This window comes from Paramisgurnus dabryanus, chromosome 20, assembly GCF_030506205.2.
Source record: "Paramisgurnus dabryanus chromosome 20, PD_genome_1.1, whole genome shotgun sequence".
NCBI classification, from domain to species: Eukaryota; Metazoa; Chordata; class Actinopteri; order Cypriniformes; family Cobitidae; genus Paramisgurnus; species Paramisgurnus dabryanus.
This window is the reverse complement of record NC_133356.1, coordinates 35,857,006-35,883,528: the sequence shown is the minus strand read 5'-3', so window position 1 is coordinate 35,883,528 and position 26,523 is coordinate 35,857,006. Positions and strand designations below refer to the sequence as shown.

Genomic DNA, 26,523 nt, shown 5'->3' with positions numbered 1-26,523 from the left:
AACAAAATGGCATTCTGTCCTTCTGCCATGTCAATGTAGTGACTTAGCTGCAGTGGTATAGATCAGTGGTGTAGTCTAGATTTTTGTAGTGAGTATACTGTGATTTTTCCCTCTCATCCTTATGCTCACTCGTCCCAGCGCGACACCTCATAAGCACCACAACACTCACAGATGCATACAGTATGGATCTTCATGTAACTAAGAGCATTCTGAAAGTGTACTCATGAACACATAAACTGAATGTGTTATCAACATGTCAGTTTATTATAAGAAAAAAAAGACTTTAACAGCCAATGGGTTTACAGCTGGGGAAACTGGACTGATTTTTAGACTGGTTTAGTGTTAATCAACATCTAACTCAGGGACAAAAGTTACTTAACTGTTAATTAAAATTAAATTAACTGTTTACAATCTTCAATTCGTGGCAAACACATGCATTGAAGGTGAAAAAAATATCCACTCCTTCAATAGCTATTATCTGACAACTATTGATAACATTACAATGTGTTATTTAATGGTGTAAATGTTTTTAATTAATACACATTTAAGATGACCATGAATTAACTCTTATTTGCATAGTCATTGATATAAAAGCTTATTTTTGCATATAATATAAGCATTGTCTAAAACTGAAAATAGGCTTATACTTAATTATTATTACAAGACCATCTAGCCTAATATTTGCAAGTCTGAACTGAACATCAACGCAGACATGAATTTCCTCACAGAAGTTTAAGATCATATACATCTTGAACGTAGATATATAAAGTAACACATAGAAGGGAAGTTTAACACTGTGAAGCACAAGCAAACATGCAGAGCAACTGAAGGCAGCTAAAAACCATCAGGATATAATCACGGGCTTATTTTATTGCATTTGGAGCCTTACCTCCAGATAAAGTAATAAACTGGACTGATGATTTAAATGTTGTTTACTCACATGTGCGTTGTAAACTCTATGGATTTTATGTTGCAGTACTGCTTCACTTGTTCACTTCTTCACATGGACTGTTTGTTTACAGTGTCGCGTGAGCAGCTACACTCCAGGTTCGACTTCATTTGGCGTAAAGCAGACCTCTTGGTGATGTCAAAGTACCGCGAGAGCGATTCAAAGCAGATTTCTCCATGTGATAACTGGAGACTCTCTCGCAGTACTTTGCTATCACTCGCTTGTGGCGCAACACCAGTCTGCTCCCCAGTCACTTTCGCTTTACTATAGTAATTTGATTTCATAGAAATTAATACGCCGATCGGATCGCGCAGTTCGACAGGAAGTATATAGCCTATTATGTATTTCAACCAACCCGCTAAAGTAGCAAGTGTAGCATGCTAATGGTCAGTGCTTCACATGTATATTATGACTAAAAGTTTAAAAATGTCACAAAACCATGCTGTTCGCGCTATTTTTAGTAGGTATACGGAAATCCTTGACAATTTCTAGTGGGTATACGGCGTAGTCCTGCATATCACGTAGACTACACCACTGGTATAGATCTCTTGGTGATGTCAAAGTACCGCGAGAGCGATTCCAGTTATCACGTGGATAAATCCGCTTTGAATCGCTCTCGCGGTACTTAGCTGTCACTCCCCTGTGGGTTTTTGTAGCGCCACACCACTCTGCTCCCCAGTCACTTTCGCGCCGCTATAGTGATTTCATATGCCGATCGGATCGCGCAGTTCGGCAGAAAGTCAAACACACCACATATATAGCCTAATATGTATATGCATTTCAACCCGCTAAAGTAGCAAGTGTAGCATGCTAATGGTCAGTGCTTCACTATTACTAAAAGTTTGAAATGTCACAAAACCATGCTGTTACGCATCCTCACGCTATTTTTAGTGGGTATATGGAAATCCTTTACAATTCCTAGTAGACTACACCACTGCTGAGCTGTACTGGTACGGTCCCAACATCCAAACCAACGTGGGACTGCAGTGATTGGATGTCGTGCAGGCAGCGCGCGTGCTCTCTGCATGCAGGTGGTGCACATTTTTTTCATAGATGCAGACACACTGAGAGCGGCGCGGCCGTGTGCATTTTTTGTGTAATGGGAGGGTTGCTTCACTGCTGATTCTTGCCATACCTCCGTTGCCTAAATGCGCACGCATACGGTGACATGTCATCATGGTGTACAAACAGTTAAAGGGTCTATTAAGTAAGATAAAGTCAAAATGAAACCGAGATGACCAATAAAATCAAACCAGGCAGACAGAGGTGCAACACAGAGGTCAGATGCGCAGTTAGTGGAAGTGCAAGAGAGATGTAAGTAATCAAACACTGACTATTATACAGCAGTTTATTGACGAGAAAAATGAAACCGTAGTGACTGTCAAGGTGACAGGACAAGAAACATTAATGCCGCTGAGCACTTGGGTGTCCAAATTTAATGCGCTGCTTTCTCTCCCTCCAGTAATTCACTTTCCGTTATTCAGCATGTTTTAATGCATGTTAATTGCCAAATATGGTCGGTTTGCAATTTTGGCCTTTTTCCCATGGCCTTAAAATAGTATGTCATACAGAACCGTTTGTCACTGTACGTTAGTATTAACGACGGCAGTGGGGCCTCTGGCCTTAGTCAAACGAGTTCTGTTTCTGTTTCTAAAATCATCAACTATATGTAATACACTTATTTCCCAATAGCTAGCTTGTACAACCTAATAAATAAATAAATAATAAATTAATGAATAAACTAAAACCTTTTTTTCGTCAACATTCCAAAACATGGTAAATGTCATCAATACTCTTTAGTAATATGCTGAAACTTTGCATTGGTTGTCGATTGAGTCTTAATTGCCAAATATGGTCGGTTTGCAATTTTTGGCCTTTTCCCCTGGCCTTAAAATAGTATACAGAACCGCTTGCCACTGTACGTTAGTATTAACGACGGCAGTGGGGCCTCTGGCCTTAGTCAAACGAGTTCTGTTTCTGTTTCTAAAATCATCAACTATATGTAATACACTTATTTCCCAATAGCTAGCTTGTACAACCTAATAAATAAATAAATAATAAATTAATGAATAAACTAAAACCTTTTTTTCGTCAACATTCCAAAACATGGTAAATGTCATTAATACTCTTTAGTAATATGCTGAAACTTTGCATTGGTTGTCGATTGAGTCTTAATTGCCAAAGATGGTCGGTTTGCAATTTTTGGCCTTTTCCCCTGGCCTTAAAATAGTATACAGAACCGCTTGCCACTGTACGTTAGTATTAACGACGGCAGTGGGGCCTCTGGCCTTAGTCAAACGAGCTCTGTTTCTAAAATCATCAACTATATGTAATACACTTAACCAGCAATAGTTAGCCTGCCCGGAACCGAGCTGACTAAAATCCACATTACTGTGTAACACTTGCTTTTTATGTGAACGGCCCCTACGCTAATAAGATTTTGTTTCTCTCTCCCTGTCTCGTCCTCGATCACGAGGACAATAAGACAAACAGATCCAGTTCCGGTAAATGTGAAAGTCGGCACACCACTGATCTACTGGCTGTTCTTCAACGTGATGTCCAGCTGATGCCTGACCAAAGACCACCGGCAGAACCCGCTTAATCTCCGCTTAATCTCCTTCCGTTTCAATGTGTATATATATATATCTCCCAAGGGTTTTTTCCTCCTAGGACTTTTTTTTTACTTCCCCGGAAAAAAATTCCGGGGATTTTTTTTTTTTCTCCTAGGGGGTTTTTCAACCCGGGGAGGCAGCCTTTTTGGGCTTAACTTCTATACGTTACATTAGTAATACGTTTGCTTATAATGTTGATTTATAGCCGCAGCAAATTTAGCTGCTTGTGCTATCGTGTATTATGTTATGCTATCTGTCGATTTTCTGTGCTTTTCACTACATCTATTATGTAAAGCTGCTTTGATACAATTACCAAATTGTGAAAAGCGCTATATAAATAAAATTGAATTGAATTGAATTGTTTATTAACAACATTCAACGCCACCCTTTAATTCTTGAAGATATGTTTTTAACTGTATAATGATCCCTGTGTTGCACTGGACTTCTGCTAAGCTTGAACTTGAAAACGCGATGCATCACGTGCGCGGTACAACGCTTCATCCACCCGTAGCGCACGTGCACGGAGTTTAAATGTTCATATTTTGGCTTGAACATTTTATTGCATTCAGTCTTAAAGCCTAATAAACAGTACCTGTTGAAGTCATTAAAGTTAAATAAACAAATAAACAAAAGAAGAGAAAGTGTGCAGCAGTGTGCCCAGGATGGTAAAATAATTATTACAATGTATTCCTAATGACCAACACAAGTCTTCTGCATACTGACATGGTTTGAAATCTATAGGTATTTGATTCTTTGGTTTTCTGATGTATTAAAATTCATATATGTAGAGCAGGGAAATAAGAAGCTTTTTTTCCTGGGGTGCATGCCCTGGAAAATACTTATATGGACCTCGGTATTTATAAAATCATGCAATGCGGCGTGTTTGTCTTTACAGTTATGAAATTTATTATTTTAAACACACATTTAACAAAGTATATATTGTAAGTGTAAATATTCATAAACTCAACACTTCGGAGGCGTTTTTCTAAAGAATAATGTTTAAACTTTATTGGTGGTGGTTGAGAATAATTCCTCTTTCCATATGTAACGCATTTTAACGCAATATAAATGTATCATATTGTTATTCTTAATATATAAGAATACTAATATATTTTTTACAACATTTATAACATATATATATATATATATATATATATATATATATATATATATATATATATATATATATATATATATATATATATATATATATATTTATATATATAAAGATGCTTAGTACAATAGCTTTGCTTCATATAAGTTTCTGTAATAAATCATTAAATCAATCACAAAACGTGTTGACAGTGGCAAATAAAATGCTTGTTAATTTAAACAAGGCAGAAAGGTGTATAAAACAACTTTAATTAACAATATCTGAATTGGCTCTTTTGCACACTTCTAATTTTCTCATGTCATAATTTATAATTATTAATTAGATTGAATATAAATAAGTTTTGAAAAGTGTTGAATGCGAACGTGTAAGATATCTGGAAGGCGATGCGGCGTGTTTGTCTCTACAGCCACATGTTATAAAATTGATTATTTTACACACACATTTCACAAAGTACATATTGTAAATATTCATAAACTCAACATTTCGGAGGTGTTTTTCATCCGCAAAAGGCACAGTTTCTCTGTTCGCGTCAATTATTTTGGTTTGACCAACTAAAAAAACACATATGTGACATTAAGACATTTTATTAAGTTACTTTAATAAATTATTTTAGTGATATTCTATTTTACAATAATATTTTTTACAATTATGAATTACGTAGAAACACTGACTGCATATGCGCAAGAAAGGTAGCCTATTATTAAAGATTTTATAAATATAAATATTTAAAAACGAAATAAAAAGATATCATATGCCAACTGTACAGCCCGCATGGGTTTAAACGCCTTTTTTCTAAAGAATAATTTGTAAACTTTATTGGTGGTGGTTGAGAAGAATTCCTCTTTCCATATGTAAAGCATTTTAGCGCAGTATAAATGTATCATATTGTTATTCTTAAAATATAAGAATACTACAATATTTTTAACAAAATTTTTAACTTTAAAACATGTCTTTTTTATACCACATTAATCTCTTTAAAATATTGATACTTTTAGAAAAACTGACAATTATAAATATTATGAACAAACAATGAAACGGTGTCAAAATTCGACAACACAAATAATTAAGATATTCATTGTAAATAGAGTCTCGTTTATTAGGCTAAAACTAAATTCTCTGTTGCACTTCCTATAAATTCGAATTGCACGTATCTTAATAGTTGTATGCGCTGTTATGCTGGCAAGAAGGGGTTGACATATCACTTTGCTGTTTTAATACAGTAGCAATGTAAAATATTCAGCAATGCCTTTATTAACTTCTGGAAACAACGGCAATGGAATATTTTTATGCGCCACCTGGTGGATATTCTGTGAAGCGAAACACATTAAGGGAAAATGGAAAGTAGCCCCCCCGAAAGCACTTGCAGAATGCTGCGAGACTCTGCGAGACGAATTGGCGAATGCCGCGGGAGAAAACGCGCATTTTTAAAGGCCACATCTGTACGGTGCCTCAGAGAAAACGATGCACGGTGGGCAAGTGCATCAAGTGGGTCAATTTCAGTGGGCTATTTAATGTTGTTACTGACCCATTTGGGTACTGTAGGTAAAATATATCCCACATTTTAGACAAATGGGGAGCTAGTGAGTGACTTAAGAGGCACACCTATGTCTGACCTGTTTGTCCACACTTAACAGTCGACAACTCTGATGTGTGTGCCAAATTTGAAGTTAATCTAAGCACGCCAAGAGCCTTAAATATGCCTGAAATTATAGTAAGCTTTGATGCATTGCCATGGGAACAACATTCGAGATATCAAAAAGCCTTCCCAATTGATCATCTATAATGTCTCTGCATCATGTTGACCACTTCTGGAGTCAAATCACATTAATTCCCTAGGAGGAGTATCTAAAAGTTCACTGCATGCAACTATATGGCTTAAATGTGCCTTTAAAATGAAAGTAAAGTTTGACGCATTTCCATGGGAACAACGTTATCTATATACGTACCAACTTTCAAACATGTGCATTACAGGGGGCGCCATTGGTTCAAGGGCCATGGCATTCAAGAGTTTAAGACTCCAGCTCTACACTCTGAAAGTAGGTACCTTCTGAATGTGGAAAACAAGGACAAGCATACAGTAGATGATCTCATCCAGTGTTGTGCCTGAACGGTAAATGGTACAGACACTGTAATTCTTCAGCAAAAACGTGCAGACATAAACAGTCAAACACAATGTGGAACAGACTTAAAACAATGACAAGAAATATTGTGATGCTTTAATATTGTAAAATCTTGTGACACAGATCTCGTCACCACCCCTAACTGCTAACACAGTAGAATGATAACAAAACCCCGGTTAATCAATATGCTCTACAATACTCGTCTGACTATCAATGAAGAACCCTCTGACAAGACACCCTGGATAACCAGGACCTTTAAGTCAGATAAAAGTCATGCTAGAACCCCAACAGATATGGCAAACAAATTAAATGATATACTTAAAGTTAAGCTCAAACGCTCTCTCAAAGTTAAGCTCACTATGACAGTTAAAGATCTCAAACAAACCATGCACACTCAAATGATCTCTCCTTGAGAACTTGAGAATGACAAAGACACACACCATGTCATTAACTCCAGCATATTTCCTTGCATTGCCCTAATTCGTAACGGAAAGCTACATTTGACTTTAACCCACATAAAGAAAATAACTATGCAAACAACTCTCTATAATAAAAAACAGCTAAAAACCAATCTTCTCAGGGAATACTTGACAGAAACATCTTGAATGTTCACTTTTCCCTCTTTTCTTTCACAAGTACTTTCTCCCTTTGTAACTTAACATAGCACTTTTTATATTATTGTTTTGAACGATAAATCACTTTATATAGAAGCAAAAGTTAGAGAATGCATTGCAGCTAATACTGTCTGAAACCGAGTACACCTACAGTATAGTAATGAATCACAAGTAACACTATACACTTAATACTGCACAGAACATTTAACTTGTACATTATTGATGCACCTCTGCTAATAGGTAATGTGTTTAAGTGGAAAATTTTGATTAGAAAGGTGTGTGTTTAAGTGGAAAAATTGGATTAGAAACCTGAGGTACATGTGATGCGGGTAAAATATGTACTTTAATAAAAAGACTTTCACGCACATTTGAGAAATGTCCATGGTAAATGTTTCAGACCAGGGTTGAAGCAACAGAAAAGCCTTAAGCGTGAGAGCAGCACGTGGTAGAAGAAGATACGGACACCACACCGGATCTGAAACACATAATAATGTCACACATACCTGTCTGGAAAAAATCTTACCATAATTTTTTTTTGTTATTTTAGCTGTTTACCAAAATGTATTCCAGTTACAGTCATATTATGAATATTGCCTCACTCTCAGCTTTATTTTGAGGGTATTCACATCCAAATTGGCTGAAGGATTTAGGAATTACAGCTGTTTAATATGTAGCTCCCCCTTTTTAAAGGGGTCAAAAGTAATGGGACGGTTGATTTTAAAGCTGTTTTATGGACAGGTATTGTCTATTTGTTAAATAATTTCCTCATGAATGACAGATGTTAAAGGTATGGAGTTGATTTTAAGTGTGGCAATTGCATTTGAAAGCTGTGGCTGTAAACCCAAATCATTTGGTTCAGGGACATCTCCATGCAAGTAATACTGACGATATTTAGCTTTCAAAAACACAAAAAAATCCATCAGAGGGATAGCAGGAACATTAAGAGTGGCCAGATCAACAATTTGGTACATTCTGACTAAAAAACACAAAATACTGGTGAGCTCAGCAACATAAAAATCCTGTATGTATATATAGGATAACAGTGGTGGATGATCGCATTATCCTCTCTATGATGAAGAAAAGCGACTTTACAATGTCAAGACAAATGAAGAACACTCTACAGGAAGTAAAGATGTCATTGTCAATCAAAACAATAAAGAGAAGATATTACAAGGAGAAATACAGAGGGTTCACCACAAGATACAAAAGCCACAAGAATAGGAAGGGGAGATTAGACTCCAAAAAAGTTAGACAAGCTCTCAAAAAGCTTTATTTGGAGAGATTAAACTACTATCAACCTGTATAAGCCTAATAAAAATAAAAATAATGGAGAAGGCCAAGAACATCTCATGATATCAGCAGACAACATCTTCAGTAAAATACTGTAAAAAAGGCAGTGTGATTGCATTTCCATGAATGGTTTCCTACGACACTGGGTCGCTGGTGTTTCTTGGTGATGTAACAGAAGACAGAAGCATTCAGATTAATTTTCAGATTCTCTGGACTTTGTGAAGGGGTTTTTCTTTATCATGGAGAGGATAATGCGATCATCCACCACTGTTTTCCTATATAGACTTACAAGATTTTTATGTTGTTGAGCTCACCAGTGTGTTCTTCTTTAGTCAGAATGTAACAAATTGTTGATCTGGCCACTCTTAGGGCCCTATTTTAACGATCTAAGCGCATTGTCTACAGCGCACAGCGCAACGTCTAAATGGGCGTGTCCGAATCCACTTTTGCTAATTTAACGACGGGAAAAATGGTTTTTGCCCCGAGCGCATGGTCGAAAAGGGTAGGTCCTATTGTAATGGGAGTATTTTGGGTGTAATGTGCAGTAAACTCATTTGTTCAAAGCAAAGCATTTATTTACTTACCAGGCTGCAGGTGAAGCAGCTCTTTGCGCCTTCTAACGTCTCATAATTAGTCCTCATTTATGTCCAAGAGACTCAATAATAATCTTTTACATTCAATCCTTTAATCTTTCATATTTAAAAGCATTTTTGTGCTGCTGCGCATTCATGTACAACCCCAAAACAGAAAAAGTTGGGACACTGTAGAAATTGTGAGTAAAAAAGGAATGGAATAATTTACAAATCTCATAAACTTATATTTTATTCACAGTAGAATATAGATAACATATCAAATGTTGAAAGTGAGATATTTTGAAATGTCATGCCAAATATTGGCTCATTTCGGATTTCATGAGAGCTACACATTCCAAAAAAAGTTGGGACAGGTAGCAATAAGAGGCCAGAAAATTTAAATTTGCACATAAGGAACAGTTGAAAGACCAATTTGCAACTTATAAGGTCAATTGGCAACATGATTGGGTATAAAAAGAGCCTCTCAGAGTGGCAGTGTCTCTCAGAGGTCAAGATGGGCAGAGAATCACCAATTCCCCCAATGCTGCGGCGAAAAATAGTTTTCTGAGCTTCTCAGAGAAAAATTGCAATGAGATTGAAGTTATCATCATCTACAGTTCATAATATTATCCAAAGATTCAGAGAATCTGGAACAATCTCTGTGCGTAAGGGTCAAGACCGGAAAACCATACCGGATGCCCGTGATCTTCGGGCCCTAAGACAGCACTGCATCACATACAGGAATGCTACTGTAATGGAAATCACAACATGGACTCAGGAATACTTCCAGAAAACATTGTCAGTGAACACAATCCACCGTGTCATTCGCTGTTGCCAGCTAAAACTCTGTAGGTCAAAAAAGAAGCCATATCTAAACATGATCCAGAAGCACAAGCGTTTTCCCTGGGCAAGGCTCATTTAAAATGGACTTTGGCAAAGTGGAAAACTGTTCTGTGGTCCAACGAATCAAAATTTGAAGTTCTTTTTGAAAAACTGGGATGCCATTTCATCCGGACTAAAGAGGACAATGACAACCCAAGTTGTTATTAGCGCTCAGTTCAGAAGCCTGCATCTCTGATGGTTTGGGGTTGCATGAGTGCGTGTGGCATGGTCAGCTTACACATCTGGAAAGGCACCATCAATGCTGAAAGGTTTATCCAGGTTCTAGATCCATATGATCCCATTCAGACGTCGTCTCTTTCAGGGAAGACCTTGCATTTTCCAACATGACAATGCCAGACCACATACTGCATCAATTACAACATCAAGACTGCGTAGAAGAAGGATCTGAGGACTGAAAGGGCCGGCCTGCAGTCCAGATCTTTCACCCAAAGAAAAGATTTGGTGCATCATAAAGAGGAAGATGTGACAAAGAAGACCTAAGACAGTTGAGCAACTAGAAGTCTGTATTACACAAGAATAGGACAACATTCCTATTCCTAAACATTGGTCCTCCTCCAGCTGTTCCTTATATGCACATTTAACTTTTCTGGCCTCTTATTGCTACCTGTCCCAACTTTTTTTGGAATGTGTAGCTCTCATGAAATCCGAAATGAGCCAATATTTGGCATGACATTTCAAAATATCTCACTTTCAACATTTGATATGTTATCTATATTCTACTGTGAATAAAATATAAGTTTATGAGATTTGTAAATTATTCCATTCCTTTTTTACTCACAATTTCTACAGTGTCCCAACTTTTTCTGTTTTGGGGTTGTACCTTGTGATAAGCAAACCCGCGTTGTCCTCCCGTGTATAGGCGCATTTTACTAATGCGGTCTTTAAATAACATAAAACACATTGCGCCATTGACTTTAGACTTTAGACCAGGTTTTTGTTGGTCAATGGCATAGTCTATTTTAGTTGCCTCAAAATAGCAACGCGCCAACAATGCACCTGAACACACATCGTTTTCAGACCAGAACGCCCATGGGCGCAAAAGGGGGCGCAAATGCATTTGCTATTTAAACAACGCGGCGCTAAACGTGAAAATTAGGGTGGAAACTAGCGAAAGACACTTGTGTCGCGCATTGCGCTGCATTGCGCCGGGTGTAAGATAGAGCCCTTAATGTTCCTGCTATCTCTCTGATGGATTTGTTGTGTTTTTGAAACTTAAATATGGTCTGTATCACTTGCATGGAGATGTCCCTGAACCGAATGATTTGGGTTCACAGCCACAGCTTTCAAATGCAATTGCCACACTTAAAATCAACTCCAGCCCTTTAACATCTGTCATTCATGAGGAAATTATTTAACAAATAGACAATACCTGTCCATAAAACAGCTTTTAAGTTAACTGTCCCATTACTTTTGACCCCTTTAAAAAGGGGGAGCTACATATTAAACGGCTGTAATTCCTAAATCCTTCAGCCAATATGGATGTGAATACCCTCAAAATAAAGCTGAGAGTGTGCACTGTAAGCCAATAGTCATAATATAACTCTAACTGGAATAAATTTTGGTAAACAGCTAGAATAACACAATATGTGCCTCTGTCTTAACTCTTTCCCCGCCATTGACGAGATATCTCGTCAATTAAGAGAAAACGCTTCCCCGCCAATGACGAGATTTTCCGTCTTTCCGCAATACCACTATTATCGCAACTTTTTAAACCCGGAAGTATTGCCCTATGGCAAGCTGCTGCATGTCCGTGTCTCTTTAAAGATCGCTCTGAAATGGATCTCTATGAAAAGTCCGTCAAAAAAATTGAATTATCTCTGCTTTTTGCTCAAAATATGGTGTTTTTGCAAAAACCTACCCATATTCAATGCTGATTGCAAAAGAACCACTAAAGGTAGGATGAAACGTTTTTTTTTGTTTGAAAGCAGAGGGTCTGTTCTTTCATTTGGTATATTGTATGTTTATATAATTAAAGAAGAAAATTTTCTGGAAGGCATTAAACTTTGGTGAAAATCATGAAAAACGCTGGCGCTGGCTGGCAACTTTTTTTAAAAACGCTGGCGGTGAAAGAGTTAATATTTATGCACCTGACTGTATGTCAAAGTTCGCCCGCCTCTGGAGCAACTATGGGTTAAGTGTCTTGCTCAGGGACAAAGTGGTGTATCTCAGTGGATTCGAACCCAGGTCTCTCACACTGAAGGCGAGTGTCTTATCCACTGCGCTATCACCACCGCTATACCCATTTGCACAAACCTGTCAGGTCCTGCTCATCCATTCTGTAACTGGCAGACTTCATGGCCATCTCTAGCACTCTGACACAGCCATCATCTGATGCCAGCACCACTTTATCTGATGTGCACCAGTCAATATCCAGAATCCTGTAATTTACATTCCGGCCTACTCGGATGCTGCTTACCATCTGCACCTGCAAGAGTGTGGGTAAACAAAAATTATTTATGGATTTTGAGCTTAATTTGATGCAAACAATTGTTAACTTTTTACTGGTAGTGGTGTCCTTAAGGAAAACGTTTGGCAACAATAGGTTATCGTAATATCTAAACCTTTTGGATCTAATGCAATGATTGGCAAGGTAATGGTTTGGCAAGGTACAAGTTTATTTATATAACACATTTCACACACAAAGATAATTTGGTAACACTTTACAATAAGGTTCATTATTTAACATTAGTTAACTACATTAGTTTACATTAGTTAACTACATTAGTTAACATGAACTAATAATGAACTGCACTTATACAGCATTTTTTAATCTTTGTTTATGTTAATTTCAACAATTACTAGTACTTTATTACAGTGCATGAAAATGCAAAGCAAATTTATGAAGAGCATCACTATTATTATTCCTCAGGGATATTATTATTATGTTGGCTTGAAAAAGCATGAAAAAGCCAACATACTGTTCTTCATCTTAATCTTATTATTAGTGGTGCTTGCATGTATGCAAAGAATCACTCTTACTCTTCCTCAAACTCTGGACACTTTTTTTCGGAACGTAACTTGTCCCGCACGCTTTGTCATACACCCCTGAAAGACAGCTCAAATCACCCGGCTTATTGAGAAGAGGTTTGCTATGACTTTTTTAAGCAATCGGGTGCAGGATTTCCGAAAGTGGGGCGTAAAACCACCCGAAAAATCCCACTGACTTAACTTTGGGCCCAACTTTGACTGGTCATAGCTCCGCTCGAGAATTTTGTAGAAACATGTGTGTTACAACATTTAAAGAGGATGGTAGATCTGTAAGAACATACATCACATTGGGGTGTAAAAGCTGTACCTATAGGTCATAGGTCCGAGCGAGGATTTTGTAGAAACATGTGGGTTACTAAATTTGAAGAGGGTGCGAGACTCTGTCAGGATGTCCCCCACAATGCGGTGTAAGGTTACCCTAGCAACCATTTTGGGCACCCTAGCAACCTATCCCATAGATTATAAAATGACCAGATGGATATCTTTGCACCACAGTGTCATAGAGACATGGGGGTGGGCTTATTTTACTCAGGCATCCAATCAGTCTCTTAAGATCCTTATTGAGGTATTAAGCCATGCCCCTAGCAACCACTTTTGAACACCCTAGTACCATAAAATTCAAAAACTTATATTTTGGCATCAGAACATTGTAGAGACACGGGGGTTGGACCGTTTTATTTGTGACTCGGAGTGTAATCACTGGCCACATCATTGGCCACTCCCAAGCCACGCCCGTAGCAACCAAATATGAGCGCCCTAGCAACCGAATAAACAAAGCCTTATATCTCCGCATCAGAACGTCGTACAGACACGGGGGTTGGACCGCTTTACTCGTGATCCGGAGGGCAATCACTAGTGGATGCCAAGAGGTATTAAGCCACGCCCTTAGCACCAAATTTGAACACCCTAGCAACGGAATAAACAAAGCCTTTTATCTCTGCATCAAAAAATCGTAGAGCCACGGGGTTTGGACCGTTTTACTCGTAGCTCGGAGTGTAATCACTAGTGGGTGCCAATTTTCTCCATATACAGTACCCTAGCAACCGAGTAAACAAAGCCTTATATCTCTGCATCAGAACATCGTAGAGCCACAGGGTTTGGACCGTTTTACTCGTAGCTCAGAGTGTAATCGCTAGTGAATGACAATTTTTTCCCTAGCAACCATATACAGTACCCTAGCAACCGAGTAAACAAAGCCTTATATCTCCGCATCAGAACATCGTAGAGACATGGGGGAAGGAACGTTTTACTCGTTGCTCGGATTCTAATCACTAGTGGGTGCCAATTTTCTCCCTAGCAACCATATTCAGTACCCTAGCAACCGAGTAAACAAAGCCTTATATCTCCGCATCAGAACATTGTAGAGACACAAAATTTGGACCATTTAACTCGTAGCTAGGAGTAGGGCTGTAAAGGATACCAAATCGAATCGAGGTAAAATGTAAATCGATAACCATGATAAGCTCCAGACATTTTTACTCAATATGGATTGATCAGTACTTTTGTGTAATGTTGGACTTACGTCTGTTTCTCGTCATGGATCGCAAACAATGATAAGCGCCTTATTAAAGCACAAGCAGATTGCATTAAAGTCTGGATCATAGCAGACAGAAAAGGTACAGTACTTTTTTCTCGCATCCATCTTGCACGTGCACATGTCTGCACTGCTTTGAAAGTATATTTACAGAACATTTACAAATTTAGAAAAGATGAAGAACAGTAGCCGATCCACCGCTGCAGTGAATATACTGTATATGGGGTTGTGCACACCAAAACTTTTAAATGCGGCTGAAAACGCCTGGACAATGCCGAATGCCAGGTGTTTTTTCAGCTGAGTGCCAGCGCTTTGGTAGCTGTGATACTTCAGCTGTGAGCTGGTTAGTTGTTGTGGTAATGTCCCGCCTCTCCTCCACTGTGATTGGACGGCCGTGTGAGAACTGACATTGACGAGCGGAGCTTTTCACTCGAAGTTAAATATTTTTCAACTCTCTGCGCTCAACAATTAAAAACATGCTCTGAACGCGGCCGTAAAAGCTTTGGTGTGCACGCGAGTGTGTGACTATGCATTTCCACAACGCGACGCGCTTGACATCTGTTTACCAGCGTGTATAGCTCATATATGTTCCTACTCTGATACGAGGGCTCACGAAAGCAGGCAACATATGGGTGATCAATAAACTAGGTTTTCTTTCTAGTTTAAGTGAATATAAACAGCTGTATGTTTATCAGTATATTCAAACAGTGCAGTCTTAAAGCTGTCTTGGGTCTTAAAGTGACAGTAGCCTGCTGCTTTCTGTGTCAGAAATGTTCATTACACACAAAAAATTAAAACTCATTCAGTGAGGACTGTGCAGTGTATTATTTGTATTTATTGCTATTGTTAAATCATGTTGACAGACAATTTCATAACTAATATATTTACATTTAATACAGATGCCTGAAAAGTAAAACAAGATGAATAAAGTATTATGATTAAGTGGAAAAATTTAAGATTTAGTTGCTTGTCAATAGCATTGATGTAGTGACAGCCAAATTACATCGGCCTATATGTAATACATAATTATCCAAAAGATGATTAAATTGTTGACAAAAAAGGTAGCACAAATTCTGTTATATGGAAGTGGTCTAAAAAACAGACAAGGTGCAGATTAAAATTTGATTTAATGAACCCTCTTATTTTTGTGGCTTGAGTCATTGTTGGCATACTCTTTTAAAGCTGGAAGCATTAGCATCTTATATCGAAATCGTATATTGTTATCTGTCAATATGGATTTTTTTCGAGATCACATTTTTGCCATATCGCCCAGCCCTAGCTAGGAGTGTAATCACTAGTGGATAGCAATTTTTTCCTTAGCAACCAAAAACAGTACCCTAGCAACCGAATAAACAAAGCCTTATATCTCCGCATCAGAACATCGTGGGGACACGGGGTTTGGATAATTTTATACGTGACTGGGTGTATAATCATTTTTAGAAGTTTTGTCCCCCGAAATTTGCCACGGCAAGCACCACTTCACATTTTCTTCAGGAAATGTACCTATCTGGTTATTATTATTATTCTTCCAACCAAATTTCTGCATAATACAGCTTCAAACTGTTTAACATAGAAAATTCATTCAAACTTTAAAACGTGCGGATTATTGGGGAATAGTGTGCAATGACTTTTATAAGCGATAAGGGGTACGATGTTCGCCCCAAGGGCGAAAAAGCAGCCGAAAAATCCCATAGACTTAACATTGCGACAAACTTTGACGAGTCATAGCTCAGACCGAGGATTTCACAGAAACTTGTGACTTGCAACATTTGAAGAGGCTGGCAGGCTCTGTAAGAACATACCTCACAATGGGGTGTAAGTTGTACCCCTGGCGTGTAAGAGGCCCCCAAATTTCCCCATAGACTTGTGATGAGGCAGGAATCATGCCCATATATGGAAATAAAAAAATTCAGATGGGTTATCTTTGCAGCACAGTATCATAGAGACATGGGGGTGGGCTCATTTTACTTTGCATCCAATCAATCCCTTAGGATCCTTATTAAGCAATTAAGCCATGCCCTTAGCAACCATTTTGGGCCCCCTAGCAACATATCCCAGAGACTGCCATTATAAAATGCCCAGAGTGATATCTTTGCAGCGCAGTGTCATAGAGACATGGGGCTGGGCTCATTTTACTCAGGCATCAAATAAGTCTCTCACCATCCTTAATGAAGTATTAAGCCACACCCTAGCAACCAAATATGAGCAGCCTAGCAACAGAATAAACAAAGCCTTATATCTCTGCATCAGAACATCTTAGAGACATAGGGGTTGGTTTAGCTTCATGCTAAATCATGCTGAAACCATGGTGGCTTCATGTTAAACCATGCTAGCTTCATGCTAAATCATGTTAGCTTCATGTTAAATCTTACTAGCTTCATGTTATCCTCATGTTAACATAATTCTAGCTTCATGTTTAATCATACTAGCTTCATGTTAACATGCCTAGCACCAGAATAAACATGCTAACGTCATGCTTAATCATGCTACCGTCATGTTAAATCATGCTAGCGTCATGCTAAATCATGCTAGCTTCATGATAAATCATGCTAGCTTCATGCTAAATCATGCTAGCTTCATGCTAAATCATGCTAACTTCATGCTAAATCATGCTAGTGTCATGCTAAATCATGCCAGCGTCATGCTAAATCATGCTAGCGTCATGCTAAATCATGCCAGCTTCATGATAAATCATGTTAGCTTCATGTTAAATCATACTTGCTTCATGGTAAATCATGCTGCATCATGTGAGCTTCATGCTAAGTCATGCTAGCTTTATGTTAAATCATGCTTGCTTCATGCTAAATCTTGCTAGCTTCATGCTATCTTTATGCTAAATGATAATTATGATAATTCCTTATTGATGTAAATGCTGCTTGATAATGACTTCCGTTTATGCTTCTTTATCTTAATATTAAGTATTACTTTAATTTAGTAGTTTTTTTTCCTGTATTATTTTATGTTTGATTTATTTTGTTTGATTGTGAATTATTTTAGGCAGTTACTGGGGCTAGGTCTTGATAAGCCTAGGGCTTCTACCTATCCCTTTTGGAACAGGGTGTTTATTATGCAAAATTTGTTTTATTTAATTTTATGTATATTTCGTACGCATTGCTGTCTTTTTAATTGTTGATTGTTCGAAATAAAGATTTCATTCATTCATTCATTCTAAATCATACTAGATTCATGCTAAATCATGCTAACTTCATGTTAAATCATGTTAGCTTCATGCTAAATCTTCCTAACATCGTGTTAGCTTCATGCTAACATCATGTTAAATCATGCTACCTTCATGCTATATCATGCTACATGTTAACAGCCAGGTAGATTACTAAACTAAAATTATTTTACATTTCTGTCATACATTTTTTTAAACTTTCTTAAATGTTCATGCAATTTCTAGTTAAAATCTTGTTAATTTTAGTTAATGCATTGTGAACTAACATGAACAAACAATGAACAGCTTTAACTAGTTAATTAGTTAATACATTAACTAATGTTAACTAATGACCCTTATTGTAAAGTGTTACCAATAATTCAAAGTGCTTTACAAAGAAAGAAATTATTTTAAAGTAAGAAAAAATAAAGAGGAAAAACTGTAAATATAAGATTTAAAATCACAATAAAATGTCACAATAAAAAACAAAGATACAAAAGAATTTAAAATAACAATTAAAAATAAAAATAAATTTGATTTCCTAAAAAAATGAAACTGTTTACACAAAGAATAAAGCAGAAAAAATGCCTGGGATAAAAGTGGAGTACGTGGGAAGCAGTTGAATGCTCATTCAATAAATGCAGTGTTAAACAGACGTTTTTAATCTAGGTTTAAAAATGTCTATTATTGAAGCAAATCTGATCTCTTCTGGAAGTTGATTCCACGATGAGTGGCATGATAGCTAAATGCTGAATCACCTTGGTCTGAGTAAACTCTTGGTATCTCTAACTGACCTGGATCCTAATAATCAGAGTAATCCCCACAAATACCATTGATTCCCAGCCTCTTTCTCTCAAATGCCAGATCTGTTGTCAATAAGATCGGCAATCTGGAGTTACTGTTAGCCGCAAATAATTAAATACAGAACTGCAACTTAATGATAATCACTGAAACTTGGCTTACTTCTTTGATCCCTGATAACGCAAGTTGAATGACAGGAGTCTGCACAGATAGGACAGATCCAGAGACACCAGTAAGAAAAGAGGTGGGGGGCTATGTGTATATGTGAATGACAATTGGTGCGAGCAGAGCCACGTTATAGACAGTCACTGTTCCCATGATCTGGAGTCTTTGTCAGTGTTAAGCCTTGTTTATGGTCACGATTTGGTCCGCAACGCAAGCCTCCGCAGATCGCGCGCGCGTCTCACCAAACGGACGAGGCATTTATAGTTGACGCGCTTGCTGTTGCACAATTTTTTGAACCACCAGGGGGCTACGCGAACAATTAAGTCAAAAACAAACACAAAGAAGAGGATAGAAGAAGTTGTCCGCTGGAACAACCCTGGTGCTTTTAACATTAGAGTTTGATATATATAAATATGAGAACACGAATAAAACAACAATCTTTTAAATATGTCTTTATTAAACATTATCATTTCATTAACGTTTTTACTAAACAAACAGTACAGACATCTTAAGGTTTGTATTTTATTCCTCGTCCAGTGGTTCATTCAATACAAATATAAGCCAAACGTTCTGAATCATGTAAAATAATTTGTGTTTTAAACTGCAAAGTTTCCATACTTTACTTCCAGAGTGTCAGATAAATATATACATTGTTTTGCTTGGATTGATCAAAGAGATACGTCACAGGCTTGCCTGCTCGGACAGAATCGCCTCGAGTTCGGTCATTTTCGGATGCGGAGCCGCGCAGAAAGTTACAAAAAATGCTGTGCACAGTGCCACGCGAAATGGGGTCTTGCACACCAAACGCGCGTGACCGCCCACTCCGCGTTGATGTCATTTTTGCTGCGCGCACCAACGCACTCATGCGGACGCAGCGAGCATAAACATAGCTTAATGCAGACCTTTCTACCTACCGAGAGAGTTAACTGCAGTAACTGTGACAGCCGTCTATATTTCACCGGATGCAAATGTTAACTCATCTTTGGCTTACCTTTACCAAACCATCAGTAAGCTGCAGAAATCTTACCTGGAATCTGATCTCTTCATGTGATTGCGGATGATTTTAACCAGGCATGTTTAAAGTCAGTGCTCCCCAAATTCACTCAATATGTGAATTGTGCCACCAGGGGAAACAACACTCTTGACTATGTCTACTGCAACCTAAAACATGCCTACAGGGCAGTGCCCCTTCCTCACCTGGGGCTTTCAGATCACCTCTCTCTGCTCCTCCTCCCTGCCTACATCCCTCTTAGGAGGACAACAAAGCCATGTATCAAAACCATTACAACTTTGCCAGATGGGGCATTGTCACAACTCCAAGACTGCTTCTCAAGCACTAAATGGTCCCTTTTTGAACAAGGGGATCTTCAGGAGTATACAAAAACAGCATTTTTATATATAAAAACCTGCATTGACAATGTTACTGCAAATACACCATAAGGGTATTTTCTAACCAAAGCCATGGATGACTTCAAAAGTACACAAACTTCTCAAAGCACGGGAATGGTCCTTCAGGTTAGGGGACTTAGCCCTATTGTCATGCACAGTGAAACGGGTTAGATCCAAATGCAGGTTTATTGAAGGAAATCCACATACAAGCAAGTTGCAAAAAAAATTGCAAAAACAATGTCAGACAATGTAATATGCTCTGGTCCCCTTCCCGCCTACCGGGGGGATGAAACTTACAGTAGATTAGTGTCTCTTCATGGCTGGATGTCAAAGTGGTGCCCTCAGCATAACGTAGGGTTTATAGACAATTGAAAGGAAGTGCTATACTCTCTAGAAATCTGACCAATAGTCTTACTTTGATATTGTCTGACTATCCATGGCCCAGGTCAGGAAACAGACAGATCAGCTTACCCATCAGTCTGTTAGCTGCCTTGACATGTCAAGATCACATATATCCCAGCACATAGAGCCTTTTTTACCAGAGTATCAACACATTTCGACTGTGTCTGTTCCTCGAACAAAAAAATTCAGAGCACCGTTTACCTCGTCTCGTACAAATCTTATTAACATAAAATTAGAACACAATACATTAACAGATGAAACTCAAATGTTAAAATTTGGCCTTCTTAACATTAGATCGCTTACCAATAAAGAACCTATTATCAATGAAATAATTACAGACCAAAACTTAGATGTGCTCTGTTTAACAGAGACCTGGCTTAAAGCAGATGACTACATCAGTTTAAACGAATCCACCCCACAAGACTATTATTATAAACACGTACCCCTTTTAAAGGGACACTTCACCCATTTGCATTAAGCTTTGTATAGTTAGAACCCCAGTCATGTTTTTGAATGGTCATGCATCATTTCCTCAGTTGCCGCTAAGACAGGAGAAATACAAATTTCAGTGTTGCACTTCCTTCTTTCAATGATGTAAAAATCATCATTTTGCATCATTGAAAGAAGGAAGTGCAATGTCTTTGTTGAGGGAGTGAGACTACAAACACCCCTTTTCTCTGTCAAATAGGCACCAAATTCTAAATGTATGGTACATTTCGACTACAAATATGACACACTTTCAATAAAGATTAATGTTTCTACGGGTGAAATGATCCTTTAAAGGGGAGAGGGGGTGGTGTAGCTACAATATACAACAAAACATTTTAAGTAAACCATAAATCCGAACTAAAATTGAATTCATTTGAAATAATACTGTTAAATATGGAAATAAATGATCGTAACAACAAACAGCTTTCGTTCGTTTTAGCTACCATCTACAGGCTTCCGGGCCACCACACAGATTTTCTTAAAGAAATAGCAGACTTCCTTTCTGAGCTTACAGTCACTGTAAATAAAGCTCTTATCGTTGGTGACTTTAATATCCATGTGGATAACCCAAAAGATGCATTAGGACGTGCGTTTATGGATGTTCTAAATTCTCTCAGTATTAAACAAAACGTGTCAGGGCCCACGCATACTCGTAAGCACACATTAGACTTAATTCTGTCACTCAGACTCAATATTAATGACATCGAAATATCACCCCAGAGCGATGCCGTTTCAGACCATTGCCTTGTGTCATACACAATACTTCTAGATAGGACCGCTCAGTCTACAACATGCTACAGATGAGCCAGAACAAACATGTAGCAGATAACCGTGAAGATCTGGATATTATAATAGACAACTTGAACAACGTTTGTTCTAGCACGCTGGATGCCATTGCTCCCATTCGAAAAAAGAGAATCAAAGAAAAAACGCCAGCTCCATGGTATGACCATCATACTGCAGCCCTCAAAAAAGTAGCTAGAAAAATGGAACGAAACTACCGAAGCACAAAGTTAGAGGTATGGCGTGCAGCCTGGAAAGATAGTGTTCACGACTACAGAAAGGCTTTAAAAACCGCCAGATCTACCAATCTCAGTACGCTTATCAAAGAAAATCATAACAACCCACGTTTCCTATTTAGCACAGTTGCGAAACTGACTAGAAACAAAGAACAAACAGAAACCAATAGTAAACTCCAACACAATAGTAATGACTTCATGAACTTCTTTACTAACAAAATTACGGTTATTAGGAAAAACATAGAAGCTACGCAAACAGCTACCACTCTACCCAATAGTACATTTAACACTAGATTACCATATGAATAGCTTGACTCATTTAAACCTACTACAATAAAAGAGCTCTCTAAATTAGTAACATCTCCTAAATCATCATCCTGTATATTAGACCTCGTTCCCACAAAATTACTTAGAGGTATTTCCTGTAGTGTCAGTGAAGAAGTTTATTTTAATCCCAATCTACATGAATATTAATTTACCATTATATATTATGTGTATCAATCATTTTACTATTATATATTATGTATCAATCATTTTACCATTATATATTATCTGTATCAATTAATTTAACATTATATATATTCATTGCAATCATGTGTGGGAAAGTTTGGCATACATTGTGAAAGCCTACTGCATAGTTTGGGGTCTTAATATGAGTAGCCTGAGGGGGGTCTAAGTATAATGAGTAGCCTAGGGTCAAATAGGTCATAGGAAGGAGACACTGGTCTGAGGAGCAATGACCTATGGTGACCCTTACAAAAGTGATGTCATGTGGTTCTTCATGTTACAAGCCTGAACAGAAACATATTGTATGAAGCATGGAGGGGGGGCAAAACCTATATATTTACAAAGCCATGGCTCAGAGGGTCAAACTGATTTTGCAGGATCCTCCCAGGACCACACTCTGGTTCTGGGGGGATTCACCAGGGTGGTCTCGGCTTTTTATTTGTCCGGATAATAAAAGTCTATCTCTTGAAATCAAAACCTAAGACTGAAGATTGATTCATTTGAGGAAAAGGAAAACCACAACATTTGGTGCCGAAACCCGGGATAGAAAAGAGCTGGACAGTTGCACCACCTGGGCGATATTATAAAAGGTAAACAAGAAAAAGCAGTGAGAATAGAGAAAAGAAGTAATTAATTATTGTAACAAACTTAGCATATCAAGCAAATAAATCTAAATTGTATCTAGTCTACGATTTAAGAGCAATTAATGACAAGAAAAGATTGATGTTCCAGAAACCACATACTTTGCTGACAAGTGTTTCTCCATTTGATAAACATTTTTACTGTGAATTATGATTTGCATAAGAAGTAGATACTTGCATTTACGTATTTACTTATGAGGGAAAACATTATACATGTTTAGAATGGATGAACTACCATTCCAACATGCTGAAAGGTTAATTTGGTTGATTAACACTCTGGGGTCGACGGTGGCACGGGCGCCGCAAACTCTTTATTTTTCAATCACTCCGCAAAGAGACTTAAATTACTCTGCTGATTTTTGACATACAGATATGATTTATACATCATTTCAAACGTTAAAGTGTCTAGTTTTTTTCTGTCCACTCCCAATAAAAACAGAATGTTGTGCTTTTCGCAAAATTAAGAAAATAAACATGATGCACGTTCTGTTCTCTCTCCCTCAGTGAAGTCCTTTCAGAAACGCGTCAGAAAAATAAACTGTAACTTAACGAATACTTGGTGTAGAAACAAAAGATAAATGTCTACATAATGCTTGGAATGTCTCCTTTTAAATGATATAAGTGAAATTGAAAACAGATATTGTCATTCGGTGTAAACTGTATGAGAAGGAGGAGAAGTACCGTATTTCGCCAGTTACCTCATTATCTGTAATGAGATCGGATCGCCACACCCCCGCGCCATTGAAGTGAATGAGCAGAAACATCCATATACATGACTCGTGCCTCCTGCAGTCAATGGATACGCAATCCACAATCCAGTCTCTCCATTCCTTGTTGTTCCATCCGATTGCACCAAACATGACATAAATCCTTATTTCCTTGCGTATGTGTGTCAGTATCTCCAGACGCGAGTGTTTTCTTTGTTCTTCCGTCAAACAGTTCACGCGATTGGAACACACATACACAAACACGCGAGTCAGGAAACTCGACGCGCTTTTTGGTATTCTTATATAATGCGCGATTCCAAACAGTACAATCCTTATTTAGTTGCGTCTAAGCGCATATCTCCGCACAGCAAGTTTATTAAACACAGGATCACTCGCGTGTGCACACATTCACTGCTTTCATGATCAACACGTGAGGTAATGGCGGTGGTTGTAAACAAACATTGATACGTTTACCACGCGTGTCCCTTGTTGTGTTTCTACTATAATGATTACAAATACACAAATAAGAGTCCAGACAACGATAGGCAGTTGTTCTTTTGAGCTTTTTACTGCACAGAAGTAAACCTCTCGCTGGCCAACCAAACACTAACCCTGGGTTGAAGTGTCTTCATGTTAAGATGGCCAAACAGTATCTTTACCATGATTAAGCTACTATGGTTTTTAAAAGGTAACTTATACTTGTGAAATTAATAGAAAATATTTCAATAGAAATATATATAAATATATATAATGTGTGTGTGTGTGTATTTACATTATATTGAAAAGTAAACCTTATCATGGTTTTACTACAGAGAAAGTTATTCCTGTTGAACATCCACACAAGGCTCATTAGTGGCTCATTATTCAACTCTTTTGTCTCTCAGCTGTCAATCACTGATTATTCAGGAGCTTTCCCGCCTCCATGCATACAGCCTTTCCCAAGCAAAAGTGTCTTAGAAATTGTAAATCAATATCTTGCTTTATGTGATTGAGTAGGCCATATGATTTTCACATCATTTTGAAGAAAAAACTCTAGACTACTAGATCCAGTTTGGAAAGTCTTGGGAAAACATGTTTAGAATGAGTTTTGTGGAGTTATATCAGTGACTTAAAAATTTTGCTTTTTCAAAAACCACGCATAAACATTTTTCTCTCAAAAATACAAACATGTACATACATGTTGATTATATGATATTGTAGCCCAGTTTGTGATGAACACAGTGTTATGAGACTTTTGCCATTAATATGTTTTTAAGCAACTGAAAAAAGCACAAATGTCAGTGCATGTCAAAACTTCCCAAGGGCCCTAAAAACCCCTTAGACCCCAGAGGGTTAATGCTAGAAGGTTGATCAAGTGATTGGTTGTCATTGAATAATAGGCTCACAAGAGAACAGTTGATTTTGCCAGCACGGGAAAACAGATGTGGAAGCTAAAAAGGGCCTCAGAGTGTCAGGAGATCTTTTTAGATTGTATAGAAGTGAAAAATCTCAGTCATAAATATTACTATCATAGATGTACATGGGGTGAATAAGTGGAATGAAAATGTAGTATTTGTTTCGTGATAAGAATGAAGATTTTGAGTTCTGATAAGAACGAAAAAACTGATTTGACGGATAAGAGTGAAGAAAAATTTGACTCATCTATAATTGCAAGGGATGGTAGATAAAAAGGTATAGAAAAGGAATTATCATCAAAGCCATACTTAAGAAAATGTGTGAAAATACTAATCTTAACAGAATTGATGTTTTACCTTGTATTAATGAGCATGTAAACTAACAAAAGTACACCTTTAACACTGCATGAAATAGTCGTCGATCGACCTATGTGTATTGAGGAAATATGGAGTTAAGTGTTATATAAAGAAACTAATTGTCTATCTATAGAGCTATTTGTGTACAGAAAATAAAAGGAGCAGGAGGAGGAGGAGATGAGACAACATGCCTTATTGTGCGAGATGATCTTGCTTATCTGAGGGTCGATAGGTCGGAGGAGCCTAAACACGACCACAGGGGCCTAAACGGGGGGAGACAGAAGGATGAGAGCAACCAGAGAATGTCCAAGTGGGAGGAGCAACCAATGCATCAGAGCTCGAAGGATGGCAGTGGGAGAGAAGGAGACGGACTACATTTTATGAAAGAAGAAACATCAAAACCAAATCAAATCAAAAGCAATTCAAGTATACCGACGGATGGAGAGCAAAGTTTTGAGCACCGAGAGGAAGAAGTGAAAAACAGAAATTGTCAACGGAAATTGAATTGAAAAGAACGAAGCTGATTACTACAGAAGATTTGCATTGCTACAGTCAATTAAACTTCCTGGCGATGGACTTTTGCCTTAAACGAGGCCCAGTGAAAGATCTGCAACAATATCAAAGGAACAGAATCTGAAAGAAAGACTGAAAACATAGAGACATTGAACTGAGAACATAAGGTGGACATTTTATGGGAAACATTCCAAAGATAACAAATGATACAAATGGGGACTATTTAAATTCAAGGAAATAGGTTTGCAAAGTTGCTTTTTATGCTAAAACTAAACCAGATTTTAAT

At 37.7% G+C, this 26,523-nt stretch overlaps 1 protein-coding gene across 1 annotated transcript in view; it reads right to left on the bottom strand.

The window, feature by feature from the left end:
- wdr11 (WD repeat domain 11) overlaps positions 1 to 26,523 on the bottom strand; it is a 347,647-nt gene that overhangs the window by 130,118 nt on the left and 191,006 nt on the right. Inside the window, exons 19-20 of the mRNA XM_073812844.1 lie at positions 12,428 to 12,599; positions 7,776 to 7,884 (exon numbers count right to left, since the gene is read on the bottom strand). Coding sequence (XP_073668945.1) covers positions 7,776 to 7,884; positions 12,428 to 12,599 — 281 coding nt within the window. The remainder of the gene's footprint in view (positions 1 to 7,775; positions 7,885 to 12,427; positions 12,600 to 26,523) is intronic.